Here is a 14,700-nt window from a genome sequence, read left to right as displayed (position 1 = left end):
AAAACTCACAAATTCGAACCTTGACCATACATCAATCACTAGATTAGAGGCTTTGAATTGTCGTTCATGTTTACAATTGGCGGCGATGACCCAACAAATGATTCCCATCATCCGTAAATATATTAACCTCGCTGATAAAAATCCATAAACATCTCTTTCTCCCTTGCTCTCTGGATCTGCGGAGCTTTGTTCGTCTCAGCCCAGTACGCCCCTCCTCTCTTTCCCCTTTCTAACACCCTTAATACTCACTTCTTTATCTGTCTTTATTTTGTCATTGCAAACCTTACCCCTCCTTCATGGTGTTTTCCACCTCACTGTGTTGTGGCTTGAGCTTTTTAATCAATAATAAACACGGTTTTGAATCTGCAATTGAAAATGGAACGAACCTGTGTTTTTTTGGAGTAAGCCATACTTTCAATCAGTGAAAATTTCCACATTTTTCTCCAATAATATTTTTTAGCATAAAAATATCATTTGGCTATTGCGCATCTCTGATTAAAACCTAACCTGAGTATCTCTAGGTATAGCTTTTACTTCTTTTATTTTTGGTAACTTTGTGTGGTGTTTGCTGAAGTAGATTGCGGGTTAGGGTTTGTATTATTTATTTTCTTCTTAAGAATATGATTTGATTAAGGTTCACTAACGTATGCGCTGGGAATTTCATTTTGACATAATTGTGCTGGCCTTGTTTTTATTTTTCCGCAAATTTAGTGGGAAACTATTGGGCATTTACATTTATCTATTCTTTTTGAATCAGTGGTATGAATTTCTTGAAAATTTATTAAAAGGATGAAATTGCTGATGCAAATTACCTCTCTTGTCTTCTGGACTTTAATTTTTCCTTATGTTATGCATAGTTTAGCTTTCCTTTTCTAAGTTTTTCTGCAAATTTACAGGGAAAAAGAGAACAATAAAATATTGTCTTAGCGAGCGGCAGAAAGAGTGGGATTTGATTCCAAATGCATCATAAAAGGAAGAAGGGGATTTATCAGTCTCAAATGATTAGAGTAACTCAGAAAGAGACTGCCATATAAAAAATAGACAGTGAGAAAGTATATTTAGTTGAATCCCATCGACCGTCACTGACAGTGGGAGAGAGATGACAGTGGAAGAACGAGTAGTGGTGGCTAATGGAGGACGAGACAACAAAATCGTGACTAATGGAGGAGGAGACAACAAAATCATCAACAACGCTAGTGTTGCATCTGCTACTACTTCTACTACTGAGAATGGAGGAGGAATAACCATGAACAGTTACATTAAGAAATCTCTGAAGGAGGCTGATCGACGGAGGAGGAGGAGGAAGCAAAAGAAAAACAAGACTCATAATAACAATGCTGATACGGCTGCTACAAGGGATGTTGATGATGATGATAATGATCACGGTGATGTAAAAACAACTATCCATCATGAGGTACTACTACAATGGGGCTTTTCTCCTTTTTAACAACTAGTAGATTCTCGCAAGTTCGTTTTTTAGACTTATTGGACGAATTAGGCTTTATTCAGTTTCCTCAATATCTTGGGGGCTTCTCTTCCTTGAGATTCTCTAGAGAGAGGAATGGAAAAATTAGGGATTCATTTCCTCCTGTAAATTGGTGCCTTAATTTGGAGGATATTGGAATGGAGGAGAGACATACCACACTGGAACTATATCTTTCGGTAAAATTTGCCTTACTTGTATGATTTGAAGTGGACACCTTATACAAACCTCACCCTTTTTTGATAGTTGTTGTAACAATGGATGACTAATTTGAGCTGCTTATTTATGTATATATGAAGTAACCTACCCCCTTTCTTTACTTTCTTGTTCTAGTATGCACTGAGCAGCTATCAACCCCATGGCTTATATATCACCTAAAGCTCCCAACCTCTAGCAAGACAATGAACCCCATCTTATATCCCCAACAATACCCGAACTTTAGTTAGCCTTATGGTGGACTAAAGTATCCCTGACCTGGGGATAAAATGTTAATAATGGATATATTACAATATTAGCTGGGGCTAAGAGCCTAAGAGTTCAATGTAAAAAGAAATTTTTACCATATATCATCAATATTGCGGCATCCAAAACCCATTCTGTTATGATGGACTTTAGAGAGTTACTGTTCCTTGCTCCCTCCATAGGGAAATGGACTGCGGATATGCTCCTGTGGTGTACTATCATTTACCATTCATGTCGTATGGTTTTCCCACTGATACTTTCATTTCCTTGTTTGTGGACTAGGGAACCTCTCCAATAAGTTATTTTCAAGAGTTAACTTTCATCGATTGGTTGACAACAGGGTCAGGAGCGAGTTGAAGTGGAGTATGTTCCAGAAAAGACAGAGTTGGATGAAGATCTCTTAGATGATTTTAAAAAGGTCTTTGAGAAGTTTAGCTTTGGGGAAGCTGCACTTGGTGACAAGGTATAGCCAAGGTTCACATTTTGGAGCTGAAGTGAATTGTGAATGTCTTGTTAATAATGTGCTAACATAACTTACAAGTTACTACTCATGTGGCATAGGATGATGATAAGAAGGATGAAGCAGGTCTAGATGCAGCAGCGGCAGCAGCAAAGAAGCAAGCTGACTCTGATGAGGATGAGGATGAGCAAGATGGCCAACAAAAAGAAAAAGGCGTCTCTAACAAAAAGAAAAAGGTTCACTTCTGATGATGGTGACTGTTGCCTTTTTTCCCCTCTCTATTCTGCTGTCAAAGCTTGATGTGGTCGGTTCTTTGTGTTGTAGTTGCAAAGGAGGATGAAGATTGCGGAACTGAAACAAATATGCTCGAGGCCTGATGTGGTTGAGGTATGAGTGTGGCTACAAGGATGGACATTTGTTGTTACTTCATTTTCCTATGCTGAATATTCTGTATTTTGATGTGCGAAAACTTTTCTTCGTGTGCAGTTATGAGTTTAAGTAATCATTTTGGTATAAAATTTGACAATGTCCTACTGCCCTATCCTACATGTTAAGCACTTGTAGTCCACTGGTACATTAGCTTGTCTGCAGAGTTTCTGTGTCCTACTATCATTGTCATGGAAGTTTTCCTTTGACAGTTTGAATCTAATAAAAGAGCACGAATGCCCTTGTACTAATCTATTGACTGGATGTTTAATGTTTTAAGTTCTTTGCCTTTAACTCCTATGAGTGTTGTCACCCATATTGGCCAACAATGCTTCCGATTTCAAAGTTCTGCTTTCTCTCACATCCCAAATGTGATTATTGGCTATTATCTATATTGTTATATCATATGCGTTGTCTGAACTTTACATTTTCTTACTCAAGTGATTGTTCTTGCATATTTCTTTGGCGCTTCAGCACCATTTAGGTTGCTTCTTTAGAGGTGTTATCAATATATATTATGGGACGGAGTCCTTCCATTGATTCATGCACATTGTAAGATGAAATGTTCTCTGGACATCTCACACATCATACATGAAGCAGCTCATGGTTTCCAAGTGCACTGTGAAGGAGACCTCCTATCAAGGAGACAATCTTCATTAATCATCACTATTGTTTTGACTTTTTAGTAAGGCCTCTGCAATGTTCAATAAGTCAGAGGCGGCCACCTAGGCGGTGGGGTGGGTGGGCCGCCTAGGTGGGGGCGCCCAGACCAATTTTTTTTTTTTTTTTTAAATTTGGATCCCCCACACCTCCCCCCATTTTATGATATATAAAATTGTCTGTTTTATTATTTAATAAGTAAGTTTTGTATGTAGTATATTGTTAAGATGCCAGAAGCACAGATCAAACCTAAGCATTTACAACTTTAGATTGTGAATGAAATAATTATAACCCAAAATGAACATTAAAAGATAAAATGAACTCGAGATGTCATTTAAATCTCGCAAATACAAGTCACTCACAAGTCACAAAAGTTTCAAAATTCATTCGCAAAAAGTCATATGAACTCATATTCGACCAACAAAGGCCACAAACTACAAAAAGTCTTCTTTAGCCAACAAATATGATGAACTCAATTATGAGTTTCAGTTTCATCATCACTACAAACACGGCGTCATTGTCTAGCATGCAGTCCAGCTGAATCTGATGATGATGCCAAGCCCTCATTATCAGAGTCATCCTCCTCCTCCACATAAAAACCTTCTTCCCTTGTAATTATTTAATAAGCTATAAGCAATAAGCAAATATTAAACTAACTAATAAAATAATCATGCTTTATGAATCGTACATCAAGAAAACGCATTGCACATACAATTATTTAATAAGCAATTAAGAATTAAGCAATTATTAAACTAACTAATAATATAATAATCCAAATAGATAATAACATATCAAATATGTATCACAAAGTATCAAAGAAAAAATACAAATAGCAAAAAATAACATCATTAAACATTAAGGGAAAAAAATACAAAACATAATGAAAACTATTGAAATGTACCAACCTTCTTGAAGTGGACTCGATTTCGCGCCAAACCGAAATGTTTGGGATCCCAAATCTCTTCTTTTACAACCCCTATAAGCCTCAAAAAGATTGGGGTTGAATATCCTTTAATATCGTGACCATTCAAGGATTTCGAAAAAAATTTAGATCTCTCAAAAAATCTTCAAATCTAGTTTTTTTCAAGTTGTTTCTCACTCAAAAGTTCACTAAATTTGTTTTTGGGGGCAAGAATGACCTCCCAAACCCTTTTCCCCTCTTTTTAAAGGGGTAAAATGACTTTTTTTGCCCCCACCCGAAAATTTTTTTCCGCCATAGCCCTGCGGGCTGCCTAGACGGGGCCTTTTACCGCATTTTTGACCACCTAATCGGTCGCCTGACCGCATAGGTGGGCCCCTAGTTCTGGCGCCTAATAAGTTCCTCCTTAAGAATGCCTAGGTGTTTTTTCAAAAAAGCCGCCTAGGCAGTTGGGCAGCCGACTTTTTGAACATTGTGCCTCTGTGCTGCCATAATCATCACTATTGTTTTGACTTTTGAGTAATGCCTCTGTACTGCCGTAAATTAATCTAATCATCCTCAGATTGTGTGGTGCCCATATACCTGTTATCTAGGCTTTGCCATATGCTCTCGATGACTCTGGTCCAATATTGCCGAACAACTGCTGGTGTGACTCAGTTCGTGGATGTTGAACGGCCCGAGTTATGGTGTCCCTTTTTGATTATCTCGATCACCTCCTGTTCATAGCAGTAATTTTGATTAAATGCCATGTTGCTTGTATCCTCCTATTTCCTCCAAATGGTGTCTGTGAAGAGTATTTCTTCTTTCATTCTGTTGTGCTGTTGCTTCTATCCACATTAAGGATATTAAGGAATCAGGTTTTCCAATGGTAGAAACATAGAATCAAACAAAGTCAACATACCTTCCTACATTCCTTATGTAATTGTGTTAGGCGAAGAGATTTTGCTTTGGCATCATTCCTGCTAAGAAATGATCAGATCGATAATTTCAGATCTAATATTAGTTTTACATCAAAACCATGAGAAAGCAGCCACCATTGGGGGAGTTTACTGCCTCCAAATCTGTCTCATTGAAAGGAGATTTTCTTGTGTGACCGTAATATATACACAGATTTCTTGGAGAACCTACACAGTGTTTCTGGCTCCAACCTAATGTATTAAGGATGTTGTGCATTTAAGTTTTATGGAGAACAGGTGTACACTTGATGTTTTTGGAAGTATTTAGCTATACATTTTAGTAACTAATTTAATGTGATGTGCTGAAGTTTATAAGATGCAAGCATTGTCTTATGAAATTGGACATTAGCATCCATATCTTGGAAAGAGTTGAATCTCCCAATTCATTGGCAAAATCCATTATATTAAATTTTGTGATATACACAATCGGTAGTCAAACCAAGCTGCTTGCGAGACTCTAGATGCATGTAGCTATCTGTCTACGATACACACGTGTATTATACCCCTGCATAATTTTTATGTGGTTGTGGATGTGTGCTGGTCTTTTTTATTTTTCATTTTCTATATTTTTTCACCTGGGGTTTAAATCTGGTTGTATATGTTCAGGTTTGGGATGCAACTGCAGCAGATCCCAAGTTACTTGTATTCTTGAAATCGTACCGAAATACAGTACCTGTTCCAAGACATTGGTGCCAGAAACGAAAATTCCTACAGGTGAGTAGTCACATCTGATATGAACTCATATGGCTGCTGTCTGCTTGTATGCTTAATGTGCACAATAAAGGACGGGGGACCAACAAGAGGGTGTGGGAACATATAATCGATAAGGTAGCCACCCTCTTATTTGTATATGTGGTTGTTGCAGGGGGATTTGGTCACTCACTGGATGTAACAATCATGGAGCTACAACCTGTCGGTGTTTGCGAAAGGGCAGCTTTGAATGGTTTCAATTTATGATATATATTTGTAGGGTGGGTGGGGTGTTATTGACCATATTATGATGACAACTTGTAAAAGTAAAATGTCTAGGTTAGGGCAATGGTCAATGATTTGCATTTATTTCTGGTTCGGTGTGGCGATACTTTCCATTGGAAGATAAATCTCCTCTTTAAGTGTTGCAGAGAGGTTGTTGGCTATTTATTTCCCCTTAAACGCTCAAACTTCAATTTTTGGTTTTTCTAAACTTGATGTGGCAGTTCACTGCCTTCACCTAAGATCTTGAAGATATAGTTTTCATCTTTCATGAAATTCTTGCAGGGAAAGCGTGGCATTGAAAAACAGCCTTTTCAACTTCCAGATTTTATTGCGGCAACTGGTATTGAGAAAATAAGACAGGTGAGAGTTTACATAAAAAACAATGTGCCTTTTGCAGTTGATAGTTTATGTAGAATAGAATGAGCTTTTGTTGTTCAGATGCATGATTGTCTACGTGAAATTTTTTACATGTTCATGTGCTGAAAAATTCATAATTGGTTTCATTGCATTATCACTGCAGGCATATATTGAAAAGGAGGATAGTAAGAAGTTGAAACAGAAGCAAAGGGAACGTATGCAACCAAAGATGGGAAAGATGGATATTGATTATCAGGTTGATTAAGTTATTGGTGACTGGGTCACTATCTGTAGCTTGTAAAATGTCCTTTTGTGATGACTACAGTTTGCACTTTCATCATCTTCTTGCTATTGTCAACTTCTAAAAGAACAAATCAGTCTGCATATTGATTCCTTTGATTTTATTGAGGTTCAGAATGAGGTACATCTTCATATGTAAGTGGATAGTTTCTTGAATAAGGATGTTTTCCTTTTGCAGGTCCTCCATGATGCATTCTTTAAATATCAAACAAAACCGAAATTGACTACTCATGGTGATCTTTATCATGAAGGGAAGGAATTTGAGGTAGTGTTTTCTGCCACATCCAGTGTTTGTAATGGATAAAATTGAATTTTTTTTCTCGTGAATTAAATATTTGAATCACATGAATCGCAATGCTCATGTGGGTGCTACTTCTGAGGTTTATTTGAATAATCTGCAGTAGATAATATTGCATTTTATGTTTATGACTGGAGGTATCTTTATCATGGATCTGTTGAAATTGTCAATTCCTTCACAATTCAATCATGTTGGAAGTTAAACGTGGTAATGATAGATGATATTGTAGTAAGCTTTTGTTGACAGACATGTTACTTAGATGCAACCAACAGCATGTCATGTGGTGACTTGGCCTCTTCAGGGTCAATATTTTATTGAATTTGGTGTATGTCAGTATATTGTTTTGTACGCACATATTATTGTCATCATCATCAGCATCATCATCATCCTCATCATTATCATTATTTGAAAGTGTTGACTTGTATTGTATATACAATCAATCTCATACCTCGTGAGCTTTTGTACAATTGTTGTTGGATGTATACATGTATCCTCACCCTTTTCGAAGAATAGGATCATCCGAGGATTTAGCACCTGAATCACATAGCTCAGCTCTGCCACTTAAGGAGGCAAACCTTTTACCCATCCCCATTTCCGGTTTGAACCCCTTCAGACCTTGACCAGGAGATAGATCAGTTGAACACTGAATTCCAGTTACTGTTTTGTGGAGGGATATGAATGGAAGGTGGTTAAGGAAATGTGTGATTTGGATGCCAGTCACTATGAGTGAAGTTAGAGAGGCTAGAATAAACTTCGTAATTGAAGATTGCAAGTGATTGTAATTCCATATTGGTAAATGGGGTCATTTTTGTTGTTCAAATGTGTATATTGTGGTCTTGGATAAGAAGATGAATAGAGCAATTTCCGGCAGGTGGCCATTGTGGTCTTGGAGGATGAATGGAGATGGTGAGTTGTGTATTGTATATAGGGGATTAGGGATGAGGAGCTTCACAGGTCTCTTTGTGGGAATGGGGACAAAATTGTTTTTCTTAGGCATCTGAAGGTGTTTGGTTTTAGCTATTGTGACTGTAGCAATGATTAAGAGAGGGGGAGGGGGATGTGTTTGATGGAGTGATTTGAGGACAAGGGAGGGTGTGGGGTGTTTTGTGTTTACCGAGGGATTTGAGACAGGAGTCATAGGACCTAAGTTTGTTAAAATGTTGGTTTCTCATTCAAGGGTGGAGAATATTGATGTGTCTTGGAGTAGAACTTGTATTATTGCTTACACTTCTCTATTGTGATCTTTGTGGTACTAGGAGTGGTTTACAATATTGGTCTTCTATGTCATGTCTTGTCCCCTCTGAAGTGTTTGATTGTGGGTGGTAATTGTTAGAGGAAGGGTGCAAAGGGGTAGGTAACTGCTTGTAGTTCATCATACTTTTACTTGGAAGCTTTGGGTCATGTCCTTAGGTGGGTTTCCTAGGTGAATCTGATGATGGCTTTGAGTTTCTAAGTTCGTGGGTAGTTTGGTTGCTCCTGAAAGGTGCTGGAGTAGTAACACCCTAGAAGACTAATAATAGTTCAATTTAGATCTTGTCACAATAACTTGGCAGAGCAATAGAGTTATAGCTGGCGACTCTGAAGAAAACTAAAAATGATGAAGAAAATAACTAGGGGTTCAGAAGACCAATAATATTTCTATTCTCTGTGAATCGCACTGTCTTCGATGTTGATGTTACCTCACCCCCTTTCTTGCCAAATTTTTTTACTGGCAGTGGCTCTCAATGTGTAATTTTCTCACTTTTTTGGGAGTCAAACCAATTGGTCATCTCCCTTGCGTTGAGGAAGTTTCCAGTGTTCCCACTCAATAATTTAAACCTTGACATGGTATTGTTCACATATTATGGCCTTTGCTCCCAGGTACACATTTTTGAGATCTAGACTCACAATACTATATCATTACACAAGTTAATGAAAGATTTCTGTGATTAATGGTTAATGAAAATTTACTGGTAACTTACAAAAAAAAGAAAAAAAAATACAATATTAATATAATAAAGATACATTATATATTGGTACTTAGGACACAGTTTCTATGAGTCCTAGGACTAATGAGTCCCCTCTTGGAAATCCTGGATTTTGGACCTAATTCTTGAGGAATATATAATCTCTAACATGGAGATCATCATCTTCCAAGCCTTATCTCAATTATTTGGTGTCGGCTAAATGAATCTTGTTCCTCAATTCTTCTCTATCAAGGGAGATCATGAACATGTAAAACTAAATAAATATTTAAAACTGGGAATGATAATTTATGAAGAAAATATGTAGACTATTAGTTTCAACTTTTTCTGGGGAATCACCCATTCGCGTCCATCTTTAAAATGGATGTTTTATGCCTCGGGGGATGCAAATGTAGGAATGTGTCCCCTAACTCATGCAACAAATTTCCTATTGCGTATTGAAACAAGATACTGTATTTTTTTAGATTATATACTATGTCTTATACTTTATATGTACTTATCATTGATTTTGGGAAATGCCAAGTGTATCCCCTCGCGTTGATTGGAGGGGAAGAAGCGCTATGTTTCTGTGTGGCAGGAGGGGGGTGCATAGATGCTGTGGGTGTGACGCATACTTTGTGGTTGTGTTCCAAAGAAATGGTTACCCATATCAGTTTGTAACAGAGCTACACATGTTAGATATACCGAACCTAAAATTGGCCTTTCAGACATGGTATGTCTATAGTGATATTAATTACTGTCATATGGACAACTTAAGAGTTAAGGTGAAGTGTCAAGTGTCTGACATATGTGTCATGTCTCGATGTGTTCAGTTCTGGCCCAGATTTACTCCAACATGATGAATAGTCTTGCTTTTACTTGTTCTCTGTAAATTTTAGGTGACCAGTTTATTGCTGGACATCATCTTGATACAAGGTCTTTTCTTTTCGTTTTAGCTGGATGAGCTGCTTGGAATTTATCTTCATGAGTGCATGCAATTTTCATTATTTGAAGTTAAATGTGTCGAGAATCATTGTTCTTCTGCCCGTTTATGCTCATGTACTTGTTATACAGGTCAAGCTCAGGGAGATGAAACCTGGCATTCTCTCTCAGGAGCTAAAGGAAGCTCTTGGTATGCCTGAAGGTGCACCACCTCCTTGGCTCATCAATATGCAGGTTTGTGTGAATATCTGGTACAGTCCTTTTTGGTTTGTCATTTTGTTTGCTTTGTTGCTCGAGTAGTTAAACAATGTCACTCTTAGTTGAATTCCTTGAAAAGACTGTTGGTTTGCTTCCTGATTGGTCTATAAATTTATGACAGAGATATGGTCCTCCGCCATCTTATCCGCATCTGAAAATTCCTGGTTTGAATGCTCCTATTCCACCTGGAGCTAGCTTTGGTTATCATCCTGGAGGTTGGGGCAAGCCTCCTGTTGATGAAGTGAGCTTTCAATGATTCTTGCATTCATACTTTCATAGCGTTTGCTATGTTTTGTATGGATTTTATTTTGTGCAATCTTGTATTCTTTGGTGACTGATTCTCATAGCGTTCGCAATGTTTTGTATGGATTTTGTTTTGTGCAATCGTGTATTCTTTGGTGACTGATTCTGTGAAATTTTATTATGTAGTTTGGACGCCCGCTATATGGAGATGTTTTTGGTGTCCAACAGCAAGAACAGCCTAATTATGAGGTATGGGGATATCCATTTCTCTTGGTTATTCAACTGTTATTAGCTTTAGGAAATCCATTTTTCATGGTAATTATTTTTGGGTAAGGTTTGGAAATGGAATAATATAACCTCCCTTATTGTAACAAACTTGGTGCGCATGCAATTAACATCTGCCTTTGTTAGAATACAAGTTTCTACGTTTCTATGGTTTTCTTAATGATGACAATTTTTTTTTTTGAAATACCTTAATGACAACAATATTATTGTTATCTCATTATGCATTTTACTTTGATTGCAGGAGGAACCTGTTGATAGGAGTAAGCATTGGGGCGACTTGGAGGAAGAGGAGGAGGAAGAAGAAGAGGAGGAGGAACAGATGGAAGAAGAAGAATTGGAGGCTGGTATTCAATCAGTTGACAGCCTCTCCAGGTTCTCTCTCTCTCTCTCACCCCCTCCCTCCCTCCCTCGCTCGCTCTCTCTTTGCCCTTCCGTCCTCCCGCCCTGTCTCTCTTTACCCTGTGTTTAATAAGTTGAGTTTTTTATGTTCCCCACAGTACGCCAACTGGTGTGGAGACACCTGATGTCATTGATCTTCGAAAGCAACAGAGGAAAGAGCCAGAGAAGCCTCTTTATCAAGTGAGTACATTGAAAGATTTTGGTCACGGCTTTCCATTGAGCTACATTATTATTTTAGTTGATTACTTTTATCATAGTGGTATCTTAGTAGGTCATCATCTTTTGTTTACTATTTTATTCTCGTGGAGTCCACTCTAAAATTTACATTTTATCTCGTTCCACTAAAGGTACTTGAAGAGAAGGAAGAAAGGATTGCACAAGGAACCTTACTCGGAACAACGCACACGTATGTCTTCACCTTAACTAGTTGGTTACCTGACCATCGCTTTCATGAATTTTAGGACTTCTTTTCTGCATATTCGTATTTCTCGTAGTGGACTCTTTTTTTGAGAGAAGGTTAACATAGGGATATTGTTGATTTGGTTTTGACAACTTTTTCCCTTGGACAGGTATGTGCTTGGGGCAACAGATAAAACTGGTGCTAAAAGGGTAAGCAAGTTTTTTCGTCTGAACCTTAGTGTTATTCCATTGGCACTTAATGATTGCTCAAATTGTTGGCTAGAGTTTTTATTTTTTTTACTTATAAATATCTGAAATTCTTTCGGACTCGTGTAAATTATCCTCTGCATTTTTTCTTGCTGATTCCATGTTATCCTTACCCAGGTTGAGCTACTGCGAGGGCAAAAGTCGGACAAAGTGGATGTCACTCTTAGGCCGGAAGATTTAGAGGCTTTGGATGATGTTACTCTGGCAGCAAAGTAAGTGTTTTCGATAATAGGAATCGGAACCGTTTTTTGTAATAGGATCCGGGATTCTCGATGCGCTGTTTAATGCAAGCATGCATGGTTTTATTGGAGTGTGAGTTATTCATCACAAGGTGGGCATCGTGCAGGTATGAGGAAGCAAGGGAAGAGGAGAAGCTGCGGAATCAACGAGAGGACTTCAGTGACATGGTGGCAGAGGTTTGTTCTGAGTTCATTCTGGAGGAGGGGCATGGAATTTTTGCTGATGTTGTTTGTTGGATTCTCATCAGTCTTTCTTTGTGTTTTTTTTTTTTTTTATTATAAAAATCTCTGTGCAGGCTGAGAAAAAGAGGAAGCGCAAGATGCAGGAAAAGGAAGGGAAGGCAAAGAAGAAGGATTTCAAGTTTTAGGCACATAAGTATGCATAAATTTTGGAAAAGCATGAATGCTCCCCCACCCCGTTGGTTAGATTCTGTTTGGCCAATATATTGTGAACTCTGAAGTTAGAAGAATCGGGTATTATTAACATGTATAATGTGAATTTCTTTGGACCATTTTTGGCCCATGTTGGAGCGATTAGTGAATGGACAGGGTAAGGATTGATGTTTAAAGGGAATTACCGTATTAGTTAGTGGATCCATTCAGTCCTGGATGATCTTTGTGGAAAGTTGCAAGTGATTTTGTCGTCTGTTTTCCTTTAGGCAAGGCAAGATGGCTAGCATGAAATTTTAGATGTTCCCCTGTGATGCTCTTGTTTCTACTTTTACTCCCCTTGCTGACAAACTACATTAGCATTGTTATTAGCCACCGTTGCCATGCGATAATTTGGTGCAGCCTTCATGTTGAGTGGAATGACGCACCTAACTGTAACCTTCCGTTGTTTCCTACAATCTGCCATCTACTTGTACTCCACTAAATAATATCACAGGAATTGTAGGCCTCGTGTATCTCTTAAAGAATGCCAATTCATAGCCAAGTGATGACACATACTCTAATTTCTCCAGGAAAACTTAATTCTCAAATGGCAAAAATTCTTTTGGGCTTGGAAAAATCCTCCAATTGGCAAATAACGATTCAAGAAGGCAAAAGAACCTCCCATGCTCAGGGATGGACGCAAGATCAGGAACAAGGATAAAGCCCCGGGTATCAATCTGAAAAACTCCATTCTGAAAATTGCCTGTGCAGCATAAAATGTCTTTAATAGTTGGGCATGGTTAATAAATAGATTTGATGTGTCTTTTAAGATTGTTATTAATATTTTAAGATTGACAATCTTAAAATATATGCTTAATATGTACTATCCAAATTCAAATTCACATCGTAAATCACTATAATTATAATTAGATGGTATAAAAGTAATACTACGTTTTAATAGTCGTCAAAGATATATCGCATCTACACCAACTAAAATAGGCAGTGTAGAGCACAAATTTACTTCTTCTGAAATAAGGTTGTCTTATACAAACCTACCCAAGAAAACTGAATGTGTAGTCAGTAGCCCAAGAGCACATGAGAGAGATATTGCGCCTTCAAATCTATCAAACATTGGAGTTGCAGAGGAGAGCAACGGATCGCCACGAAATGTGAGAGCAACGAATCGCCACTCAAGATAACCACATGTGGAAGCAAGTTATTACCCAAAAATACCATGTAGACCCAAGCTTGTGGCTACCAGAATGCCGACCCAATGGTAGAGTCTAAGGCATCTGGAACCCAAGGAGCGGATCAAGAATTGATTTTGGTTAGACCCCTGGCTCGATCAAACCCCTTTGAAAGACCTTAACCTAGGCCTTTATCTCCTCGCTCTCCATCAACAAGCTTCTATTGAAGACCATTTTCCCTTACAAAAGACTGCAAGGAGTCCTGGCCTTCGCAGACCACGCTCAGATATTGAATGTCAGGAATTCCCAAACCTCTCCACACTCGGTTCAATTTTTCTCTCACCCTGGAGAAGACATTTTAATATGGTACCTTGGTCCCTCGGGGAAATTTTAAGTTGCTTCCTTTTATTGCAAACTCATAGAACCGCCAACATTCCCCCTAGCCCCTTGCTCCATTGTGGCCAAAGCATGGATCTCCATTGCTCCTCCCAAGATCCAAGCCTTCAGCTAGATTGCTCTCTTTCAGAGAGCATGAATTATTGACCAGCTGCAAAGAGAGGCTTGGCTTTACCTAATCAACCGAGGAAACTAACCCTCACTTCTTTATACATTGTCCCTTAACCCATTCCTTGTGGGGAGCTTTTCTTCAGCTCTTAAAATGGTAATGGATGGCCCCAAAAATATTCCCCATCGCTTTTCCTCTCTCCACCCCTACACCTGAGCCTCTTCCGGTATCATATTGTGTGGAAGGCTTCAATGGCAGCCCTCATTTGGGAAATTTGGATAGAACATAACAATCGTATCTTCTGAGGACAATTTTCTACCATTGAAGCCTTGTATGATAGAATCAAAGTGGCAATTATCTTCTGG

At 38.3% G+C, this 14,700-nt stretch overlaps 1 protein-coding gene across 3 annotated transcripts; it reads left to right on the top strand.

The window, feature by feature from the left end:
* The first annotated feature begins 904 nt into the window (after window positions 1-904).
* LOC18437982 (uncharacterized) lies at window positions 905-12,896 on the top strand. Of its 3 annotated transcripts, none has more exons than XM_088874579.1 (19): window positions 905-1,414; window positions 2,286-2,408; window positions 2,507-2,641; window positions 2,730-2,792; window positions 5,973-6,080; window positions 6,232-6,337; window positions 6,624-6,701; window positions 6,862-6,954; window positions 7,177-7,263; window positions 10,314-10,415; window positions 10,561-10,680; window positions 10,869-10,931; window positions 11,209-11,339; window positions 11,465-11,546; window positions 11,714-11,772; window positions 11,936-11,975; window positions 12,150-12,244; window positions 12,379-12,448; window positions 12,568-12,896. In XM_088874579.1, exons 6-19 carry the CDS (start codon window positions 6,320-6,322, stop codon window positions 12,637-12,639), a joined length of 1,110 nt encoding a protein of 369 aa, XP_088730705.1. In that variant the 5' UTR covers window positions 905-1,414; window positions 2,286-2,408; window positions 2,507-2,641; window positions 2,730-2,792; window positions 5,973-6,080; window positions 6,232-6,319; the 3' UTR covers window positions 12,640-12,896. The 3 variants fall into 3 exon arrangements, with proteins under 3 accessions (XP_088730705.1, XP_088730704.1, XP_011624778.1); XM_088874578.1 differs by having other exon boundaries at window positions 6,232-6,491; XM_011626476.3 differs by lacking the exon at window positions 6,232-6,337.
* Window positions 12,897-14,700: the final 1,804 nt, after the last annotated feature.

The sequence above is a fragment of the Amborella trichopoda genome, chromosome 8, assembly GCF_054954075.1.
Source record: "Amborella trichopoda isolate Santa Cruz 75 chromosome 8, AtrichopodaSantaCruz75HAP2 v2.0, whole genome shotgun sequence".
Taxonomy (NCBI): Eukaryota; Viridiplantae; Streptophyta; class Magnoliopsida; order Amborellales; family Amborellaceae; genus Amborella; species Amborella trichopoda.
Note: the sequence above shows the minus strand (reverse complement) of the source record. Positions and strands in the feature narration are given on the sequence as shown.